The sequence below is a fragment of the Humulus lupulus genome, chromosome 9 (assembly GCF_963169125.1).
Source record: "Humulus lupulus chromosome 9, drHumLupu1.1, whole genome shotgun sequence".
Classification (NCBI taxonomy): Eukaryota; Viridiplantae; Streptophyta; class Magnoliopsida; order Rosales; family Cannabaceae; genus Humulus; species Humulus lupulus.
Window position 1 is genome coordinate 46,846,274 of NC_084801.1, and position 10,271 is coordinate 46,856,544.

The window sequence follows — 10,271 nt, forward strand, 5'->3', positions numbered from 1 at the left end:
GTGCTTCCTTTTTGTAGTGCAAAGATCCTTGATGATTTTGGCATAAGCGGGCACTTGTTTAATGATGTGAAGCAAAGGAAGATTAATCTTCACTTGTGTCAAGTGCTCAAGGAGTTCAGCTCGGTTATCAGGAAGTTTCCCAACAGGTTTCAAAGCCTGGGGAAATGGTACTTTTGGAGTGGCATTGAGTGGTGGATTTTCAGGAATGTCTTTTGGAATACTGGGAGAGTTGGATTTTATGGGTGGGTCTGGCAAAGTTTTACCGCTTCTCGTCGAGATGGCATTTACTTCCTTGACATTTTGATCATTAGAATTTGAAGATTGGGCCATGTGTTGGCCTTGCACATTGAATTTCGGTTGGGAAGGATGTTTGCATTTTTCCGGAATGGCCAAGGATTCAGTCAATTTTGAGAATTGACATTTCATTTCCTTGATTTCTTCTATCATTTGGCGATTAAGTTTGGATTGTTCCTCCATGAAGGCATGAAGAGTATTCTCGAGAGAATTTCATTGTTGAGGAGCAATGTATTGAGGTGTAGAATACGCCTTTGATGGTTGAACTTGTTGCTCATTTCTCCATTGGCCTCCAGATGATTGAGCTTGGTTTGAATCTCTCCAACTGAAATTTGGGTGGTTTCTCCAACCAAGGTTGTACGTATGGGAGAATGGCTTGTTATATGCCCCTAAGGCATTGCATTGCTCCTCATAAACCCCCCTCATTTCATTCAAAGCTAAGCAATCCTTAGCTAAGTGCTCCGTCCCTCCACAAACAAAGCAAGGTTCTTGCGGTTCCGCTTGAGCGATCATGTGCGATTTTTGGCTATTCTTCGTCATTAAGTCCTCAAATTGCTTTTTCAAAGCTTCGAGTTGGGCCTTAACACTATCCTCTTCTCGAAGTTGATAGATCCCAGATGCTTTGTGTTGATTGGTGCTGTCAGTAGCACTTGGACCAGTCTAGGTGTGAGACTTTTTCGCGGTTTCTTCGAGATATTCAAGAGCATCGTCTGGCTCTTTTTCGAGGAATTCACCATTGCATAGCATTTCTACAAACTGGCGCTCACGACTCATGAGGCCTTCATAGAAGTAACTGACCAAACGCCAGTTCTCATAGCCATGGTGCGGGCACTGATTTAACAGATCTTTGAATCTTTCCCAGACTTGATAGAATGTTTCATTGTCCTTTTGAGAGAATGTGGAAATCTGTCGTTTTAGACTGTTGGTCTTATGGCTGGGGAAGTGTTTTAGAAAGAAAGATTTGGTCATCTCCTCCCATGTTCCAATCGACCTAGGTCTCAAAGAGTACAACCAGCTTTTGGCTTTGTCCTTCAAGGAGAAAGGGAAGAACTTCAGTCGCACAGCATCAACATTTTCGGCTCGGTTATAGAACGTGGCTACCACCTCCTTGAATTCTCTGATATGCATGTATGGGCTTTCGTTTTCCATTCCATGAAATGTAGGCAAGAGTTGAATCATGCCAGGTTTAAAGTCTAATGTGGGCATATTAGGAGGGAAGTTAATGCATGAATGTGTGGAAGTGTGAGTAGGATGGAGGTAGTCATTGAGAGTTCTTGGTTGGATTTCATCATTGCGAGCCATTGCGAATGGGTTATTATCGACGAAAGTTTGTGGAGAAGCAGGATTGGTGGAAGGAGTTCCGGTAGGAGTGGCAGATGAATTGGAAGAAGTGTCACTGGAAGTTTCGTGATGATTCATCCACCCTCGGGAATTAGAATTAGATTTATTTTATGTCTTCTTTTTTTTTTTTGATTTTTTGATTTTTTTGTTAAACTTGTTCCCAGGTAGATTTGGAGGTTTTCGAGTGATCTCCAACGCCTTACTAGAACTCCCCGAGATTACTGAGTAAGTATGGTGGATCACAAGTCAACCTTTTCAACCAAACAACCTTTAAGCAAAGTGAAATTGCTTATTTTGACAAAACAATCTTGGTTTTCTTATAGTAATAAGTTCAACAATGTAATAGTGCAAAGGTAGATGCTCGAAATGTTCCCAGGCCGATTGGGAAGGTTGCCAAGGTACCGCTTTAGACCCACACTTGCCTAGACAGAACTCCCCGAGGTTCCCAAGTAAGTGTGGAGGGTAACGCTATCACAAACCTTATTTAACAACCAATCTTTCTAGACAGAACAATATCAGTTTCTACCATTTGTAATATTACACAATTGTTCCCAATACTAAGAGTTTTATGATCGAAATTTTATGAACAATTTTATGCAATTTTATGTTTTTTTTTTTTTTTTTGAAAAACCTAAATTCTAAGGAAAACTAAGGCAAATGAAAAGAAAAACCTAAACTAAGTAACAAAATAAAAAAGAAACACAAAACAAAATAAAATAAAGAAAAAAAAATTAAAGTGAAGAGAAAATAGCAAGCTTAATCTATTTTTTTTTTTCCAAATATGTATTAAACTAAAAAAAATAGAATAGAAATTACGAAAGAAAAATAGAGTAAGAATTAAAAAAAAAAATTATATAAATATATATGGTTTTTTTTTAAACAAAAAGAGAGGGAAATGGAAAAGAAAAAAAAAGAAATAGAAATAAGAATAACTATATATATATATTTTCTGTTTTTGCTTTTTTTTTTTTATAGATATGTATATATATATATATGAATATAAATATATATATATTTTTTGTTACCGAAAAAAAAGTGTAGAAGAGAAGAAAAATATATATATATATAAATAAAGATTTTTTTTATAGTTTTGTTTTTCTTTTTATTTTTGTTATAATAATAATCTAATTAATTAAAAAATAGTAAATAAAAAAAATACTAACACAATATTTATTCCAACAAGAGCACAAATAAAGTTACTAATATTTTTGTAAAATTTTTACTAAACCTTTGAAAATTACATCCCCGGCAACGGCGCCAAAATTTGTTCAACGCCCAAAATGTGACTACACTAAGCGGTAGTTATAGTAAGATCGGGCGGTCAATCTACAAGGAGGTAACCTAAAATCAAAAGGTTAGTAGAAAATAACACAAAAAGTTAGTAACAAGAAGTAAATAAAATTGTAAATGGAAAGAGGTTTGAGATTTTGGTATTGTATTTTTGATAAAGTGATGAAATGAGATAAGTGAAATAAAGGTAAGATGTAATCAAGAGTTTGAGAAAATGAAAGGTTTCAAGAATCATCCATATGCTTCTTTAGTTACTTGGTTACTTGATTTACAAAAATACACAAGTAAATAGTTCAAATCCCAACATTTACTTGGAGAATCTAACATTAAAGTCCATAGTTTTTCTAACAAAAGTTCATTTGAGTTATAAAATTCTTTACTTTAAAAGCACAATGTTAATCTTATGAAAAATCTAAAAATGACAAAATACCCAAGGGCAATAATGCAATAGAAGATTAGACATAAAATTATGTATCAATATTACTTTTACTAATTAGAAGCACATAGAAAGAGCATGACTAATCCTATATACTATTAGCATGAGTAAATAAAGATAACAAAATAAAGATAGAGATGAAAGAACATAAATAACTCAAATATATTACATTAAGAACATAGTAAATCAAAGTAGCAAAATAACATCACTTGCATATGGAATCATCCCTAACCTTCCTAGGAAGATTAGGCCATTATGCTCATGTTTCTCACAAAATTCTAAGAAGAAAATATGAGAAGAAAGTGAGTGGAAATTTTGCTATAGTTTCTCTACTCTAAAAATTACATACCAAATGTGAAGAAAGTGTCCCTATTTATAGATGGAGAGAATGACTAAAAAATAAATTAAACAACAAAATGAGGTTTACAAAATAAATCTGAAATATTAATAATAAAATATGATTTTGAAAAATCAAATTTTATTATTAATATTAACCTAGCTATTTTGGTGTATGGTCATTTTCTCCTTTTCTAAAATACTACAAAAACATGAGCTTAAAAGCTCAAAATAGCAATTTCCAAAGCCCAATACCCACAAAACATGGCTGGTGACACAAGAGGGTTTTGACCCATTTTCAGCCAATGAGGGAGTGCCACGTAGGCAGGCTGCTGGGAAGGTTTCAGATTGGGCTGGCTGGAATGAAAGCTGAAGGGTGCCTTGGGCCGAACTGGGCCTGCGTGGGAATTGGAAGAGGCTAACTTTGGTGATTTGGGCTGTTGCTGTTGAAGCAAATTTGGAAGACAGGTGTCCTCAAGCTGGGGTCACGTTAGAAGCTGGGAGAAGCTGGCTGGAAGTGCTGAGGAGGCACGTTGGGCCTTTGGGAGAGGAGATGGCTGGCTGGGAGAGTTGCTGGGACGCATGGCGCGAGGAGAGCACGCCACCTAGCAACTGGGGAGAGAGGAAGGAAGAGCTGGGCCTTTGATTTGGGCCTTCGGTACTGGGCCAAATTCCTCAAAAATGCCACTTCCTTCATTTTCTTTTTCAGTTTTAACTATTTCTCTATTCTCCCTTTTTATTAGTGTCCAAATGCAATTTATTTCTTGAAAATTAAACATAAATTAAATTAAAATTAATATTTTCAATTATAAAATATATCACAATAAATTCATGAAAATATTAATTAAAACTTAATTTATTTTACACTTTAGAACTAATAAATTTGCATTTTTGAGCACTAATCAAGAACTCAGTATTAACACTTGTGTTTTATCAACCTTCATATAGCCTTCGATCAAAGTGAATATGGTAGAACCATGTTCGATAACATCAGTTCATATAACTCTTTAAGTTTTCTCCATTTTGCAAAGAGAATCAATTACAATACTATATGTTGGATGTCAGCTATAATAAGAGTAAATAAATTATATCATTAATTTGACATCAAATGTTGGGTGCAAGTAGACCTAATATGTGTATATAGAAAAATCACTCGTAAAAGCACTTATCACACTTTAGTCATCCCTTTCCTATTGCAAAACAAAAGATAAGTCAAAATAAATGGTTATAAATCTCATTTCGCCAAAGAGAGAAACAGGGAAATTCATTACCCTAACTGCTAAGAAAAATCCACAAGTTAAGTTATAATAATATATTATTAGGAGGTTATAAATCTCATTAAACATTTTACAACATGGATTGAATATTTAATTGAAGTTTTACAGCATGTTTAGAGGTTGAGATAGATAGATTTACCTGAACAACATTTCCAACCAAGATCTCTTGAAATCCAAGTCCAAGTATTCCATCAAAATTAACAGCCATAAATGTAAAGCCAGGTTCTATAATTGTCTCGTTAAAATCCCAACAATTGAAGTCGTACTCATTAAGTGTAACATTGTATCAAGAAACAACCATATATAAATTTTATTTTATTTTTAAAAAATGTTTTCCAAATCACAATACAGATCAAAAAATTAAATCAAACACTAAAACTTGCTCAACAAATGGTTGGAATGAAGATCAGACATAAACTCAACCTTATAAGCTTATAACACAAATAAATGAATTAATGAACCCATTTTGTCAAAACTTGCACCGCCCAACCCAAAACACACATACCTGATATGAGAGAGATAGAGCATCTGAGAGAGAAGCTATTTTCACCAAAAACTTTCCCTTTTCACATAAGAAAAACAGAGAATAAATTAATACAAAAAAAGTAGATATAGTTAAGAAATGCAAAAAAGAGATGAGTGAGAGATAGAGAGAGAGGGAGCCGAGAGAGACAAAGAGAGCAGAAATAAAAATGTAGAAAAAAAATACAAACTTGAAAATGGAACAGATCTTGAGTTGAAATGGGTTTGTGTTCATGGAGAGATAGGAGAGCCCAGCCCTCTGCCCAACCCCTGCACCGTCGAACCCAGACCCGAGAACCCCCACCCGCCGTCGAGCCCAGCCCCCGAGCCACCAGTCCTTGTCGAGCCCAGCCCCGAGCCACCAGTCGTTACTGTTGAGCCCAGCCCCGAGCCCCTTGCCGCATAACAGCCCGACCCCGAGCCCCTTGTCGCCGTCGACCACCATTCCCCGAGCCCCTGTCGTCGTCGTTCGGGCCTAGTAGAGAGCGTGTGAGAGAGAGAAGGAGAAAATAAAGTAAGGATTGGGTAGGGAGGGAGGGAGAAAAGTTTTGGCACTTATATATATTTTTATTTTATTTTATAAATAAAAATCATATTATATTATTTAGATAAAAACATGTGATTATAAAAATCCCAATTTTATACTCCTAATATTATAAAAAATAATTTTAAAAATCACAACTATACAAATTTTATTTAGATAAAAAAATGTGATTATAAAACTCCTAATTTTATACTCCTAATACTATATAAAATAATTTTAAAAATCACAATTATACAAATTCTTTTCAAACTTATAATAATTATTATTTAAAACTTAAACTGCTATTTAATTTAAATACTAGGTAAAAGTGCACTTTAGGTAAATTTATTTAAAAAAAAATATTAATTTATTTTTATTAATACTTTTTTAATTTTTATATAAATTTTAAATAAATAAACAATGTCATATATTATAAAAATTATAACTAGTAAATTTATATATTAAAATTATTTTACAATATTTTTCCAATCAATAAAACAACTTATATTTAACTAATACTAATTTTAAAAATATGTTAAACAATATGTGGTTTTATGCTCTTTTACTTAACAATTTTAAGGACTTGCTTTGAGAGTTCTTAATACTCTTTTAGGACTCGCAAAGCAAGTCCTTAAAATTTATCATTCCCAATTTTTCAGCCTAGGTATTTTTAGGACTCGCAAAGCTAGTCCTAAAAGAGTATTAATGACTCCCAAAGCAAGTCCTTAAAATTGTTAAGTAAAACACTCATTTTTTAGCCCAGATTTTTTTAGGACTCACTTATTTTTTTAGGACACTCATTGCGAGTCCTAAATTGTGTTTTTTCAAGACTCAATGAGTGTCCTAAAAACTCTATAAATATTTTTAAGGACTTGCATTTATGTGCGTGTCCTAAAAAAGTGTCCCGTAAAGGGTATTTTGTAGTAGTGCACGAGTCGATTCGTCATTATTTTTCTACAAGACTCCTACCCTAATTATCATGGTTCTCATTTACGTCGATGACATAATAGTCACTGGCAGCGATGCTAAGAAGCTTCAACAGTTTACCACCAGATTGAATGAAGTTTTTGCTCTGAAAGATTAGGTCCCCTTCATTTTTTCTTAGGTATTGAGGTTCACAGAAATTCTACAGGCTTATATCTAAGTCAAAGTAAATATGTTAAAGAACTTTTATCTAGAACAGGTATGTTACACTTGAAACCTTGTTGTACTCCTATGACAGTTGGTAAGCCTTTGTCAAAATCAGATGGAACTGCAATTGAAAATCCCACAGTATACAGAAGCATAGTAGAAGGACTATAATATCTAAAACATACTAGACCTGACTTATGTTTTGCTATGAATAAACTAAGTCAATTTCTACAGGCACCCACCACAGTTCATTGGAATGCTGTCAAAAGAGTGCTTCGTTACTTGAAAGGTACCTTGTATCGAGGACTCCACATCAAATATCCTGACAGACTTGCTCTTGCTGGTTTCTTTAATGCAGATTGGGCGTGTTGCCCAGATGATAGACAAAGCCTTGCTGGTTATTGTGTATACTTGGGAGATACCCTGTTGTCATGGTCGTCTAAAAAGCAAGCTGTGGTGTCTCGCTCAAGCACGGAATCGGAATACCGAGCTCTTGCTCAAGTTTCTGCAGAACTGTCTTGGATTCTTGGATTCAAGCTTTATTGGATGAGTTTGGCTTTCCTTTACTGTGTGTTCTTGTAACTTGGTGTGACAACTTGGGCGCAAGTGCTCTAGCTACTAATTTGGTTTACCATGCGCGAACGAAACATATAGAGCTTGATGTTCATTTTGTACGTGATAAGGTTCTGCAGAAATCATTGCAATTAGATATGTGCCTCCCATGATCAAGTTGCGGATTGTCTTACAAAGAGCCTAAGTGGTGAGAGGTTTCAGTTTCTAACAGACAAACTAGGTGTGGTTGACACCCTACTTAGTTTGAGAGGGGATGTTAAGAAATAATATTTTGCCTAATTATTTTTTTTACCCTATTTTTCTCTCATTGATTCTAGTATATACATTTTGTATTGGTGGTCCCATTCTGTTTTAACCAAATGATAAGGTGGCAAGAATTCTGTTAGAATATTCTCATATTGTTATTGTGTAATGATTGTACTCAGTCCTAGAATTCTCTCTGTACCAACCTTGTGTACTATAAATATCAGAGGTCACCAGCCATATTTTCTCGAGCTGGTTTATTCATTTCTTTCTACTATCTTCTTTTTCTTTATATTTTCTCTATGACGACAATGCATACGTACTACTATTGAGTTTCGAAACCAAAACGAAGAATGAAAGCATTGTTATCATCATTCAACCCAAAAATAAAATGAAACAAAGGGTGGAGAGATTTTTCCCATTGCATGGAGAATTTTCACCATACTCTTTTCATCATTTTTAGAATTGAAAAACACAAAACAAAACGAACAAACAAAATAAATAAAAACCTCATTATATTATCTAATAACGAGATTTAGATTTAATAAAACACATCAAAATTGTCTTGACTGCACTACCAACTAGTCACCATTAACTACTAGGGTTTCTGGTTATGAAGCCCATGAGATACTGCAGAAGAAGCACAATCCATATGTTGAAACCCAACTCTCTCTTTCTCTATGTCATACACAACCTTCATATTCTGCTGTTGGAAGCTTCCAAACACCCCGGATGGCCCATTTTCACCGTCTTCCATGCTCTGAAACAGCAAGCACTTTGTCACGGTGGCATTCCTTGGCGGTCCCATGGCGTAGAAATGGCTTCCTCCAGACAAAACAATGCTCACATTGTTTAAGAAATGGAAAGTAACTGATGGAAGAATATCAAAATCTTCTCTGGTAGTATCAATAATGGTATTGTTGCTACTGATATCTTTATTATTAGGAGTATATGGGATTCTATAGCACAAATCGAAACCAGTTTTCACTTCCATGTCCTCAGCTCTAGGATAATAAGATATCACTGAGCGAAGTGTAGAAAGAAGTTGAGAATAAATAGGCTCAGGCAAATGTGTATATGTTGTGCCTGAGTCTATCAACATACCTCCATTTCCTCGTGAGTCAAATTCTCTCAAACTCAAGGGCACTTCACTTGAGCTAGAGTTTCCTATAGTGATGGCTTCTAGACCAATATAGTAGGAGTTAGGATACACGGGACTCTTTAACATTGGGGTAAACTGCAAGTTTTCTTCTTGATCAGATGAAATAGCTAAGTCTCCTATAACTAGTGGGCTTGAAATATTAGGGTTGTTTGCGAACTTGAAGGGCAAGAAACAGTGGGAGAATCCCTTTTGAAGAAACCCTAATTGGGATGGGAGTGAAAGAGTTCCCCTACCAAACCCTGCAATCCCAATAGGCTCTTTATAAGTGGACCACACACACCCAAATGAAAAGCTTGGTATTTCCCTCGTGGGATTACCATTATTGTTAATTATATCAATATTTTCATGAACCCTAATGGTATCTCTGGTTAGCATGCCTGTGACAACTCCACCTGCACCATAAGTGTAAGCAAAAGAAGGGCATGACCTAGCACATGAGGATTTTATGAGAGTACTCAATGAACAACCTGCCATGGTACAAGGATCGATGTAGTTGTCTGAGCTATGAATGTCAATGCAAAAGGAGCTACTACAAAGTTCTCTAGCCGTGGAAGAGGAACGGAATGGAGAGAAAGCAGCCGTCAAGTACTTCTTGCTTATCCCACCATCATCACATCCCATGCAATTGAAAAAAGAGGGATTGTTCCCACAGGGAACCCAAGTGAGATCACTCCCAGTATCCATGTACACTTGAATGAGTTGTGGGGGTGTCCCTAAATAAAGAGGCACAAGGTACCCATCTTGGACTGCCCTTAATGGCTCGATCATGACAGAGGATTCTGATTGAGTCTTTGTACTTGTTGATTGAACAGAGACTCGTTTTGGAGATAAGAGGGTAGTCCTAGAGTGCTTAATTCCAAGGACTAAAGAGTTGGATGAACTTTGCAATTGCTTTCTGGCTAGGGCTGAATCGACGTTGATGAATAAGGCACTGATCAAAATGAGAAAAACAAAGGCCATGATTTTGGTGAAAGGTTGTTGAAAAAGGGTATTGTATTGAGTGTTTTTGTTTTCGGTGTTCAGATGCATGCATATATTAACCACTAGCAGTCTGGTTTTTATAGAAGAAAATGTGTAGGGTACCATTTATAAATATTAGTTACGCTAGGTTAAAAGAAAGTGGATGACACGATGTGTATTAAT

General features: G+C 35.4%; 2 protein-coding genes and 1 non-coding gene across 3 annotated transcripts; 2 read left to right on the forward strand and 1 right to left on the reverse strand.

Moving 5' to 3' along the window:
• The first annotated feature begins 1,108 nt into the window (after positions 1-1,108).
• On the forward strand, positions 1,109-1,215 carry LOC133802880 (small nucleolar RNA R71). The gene has a single exon (XR_009877627.1). It is a non-coding gene; the product is annotated as a small nucleolar RNA R71 (small nucleolar RNA).
• A 6,019-nt stretch (positions 1,216-7,234) lies between these two features.
• LOC133799676 (uncharacterized mitochondrial protein AtMg00810-like) lies at positions 7,235-7,732 on the forward strand. Its single transcript, XM_062237674.1, has 2 exons — positions 7,235-7,291; positions 7,385-7,732. Exons 1-2 carry the CDS (start codon positions 7,235-7,237, stop codon positions 7,730-7,732), a joined length of 405 nt encoding a protein of 134 aa, XP_062093658.1.
• An 832-nt stretch (positions 7,733-8,564) lies between these two features.
• On the reverse strand, positions 8,565-9,911 carry LOC133799677 (probable aspartyl protease At4g16563). Its single transcript, XM_062237675.1, has one exon. The coding sequence runs from the start codon at positions 9,894-9,896 to the stop codon at positions 8,565-8,567; it is 1,332 nt and encodes a 443-aa protein (XP_062093659.1). The 5' UTR covers positions 9,897-9,911.
• Positions 9,912-10,271: the final 360 nt, after the last annotated feature.

Coding starts and splice junctions, on each gene's coding strand:
- LOC133799676 (XM_062237674.1), top strand. CDS start 7,235: ATGACAGTTGGTAAGCCTTTGTCAAAATCAGATGGAACTGCAATTGAA. Junction 7,292..7,384: donor CTGCAATTGAAAATCCCACA/GTATACAGAAGC, acceptor CAATTTCTACAG/GCACCCACCACAGTTCATTG.
- LOC133799677 (XM_062237675.1), bottom strand. CDS start 9,896: ATGATCGAGCCATTAAGGGCAGTCCAAGATGGGTACCTTGTGCCTCTT.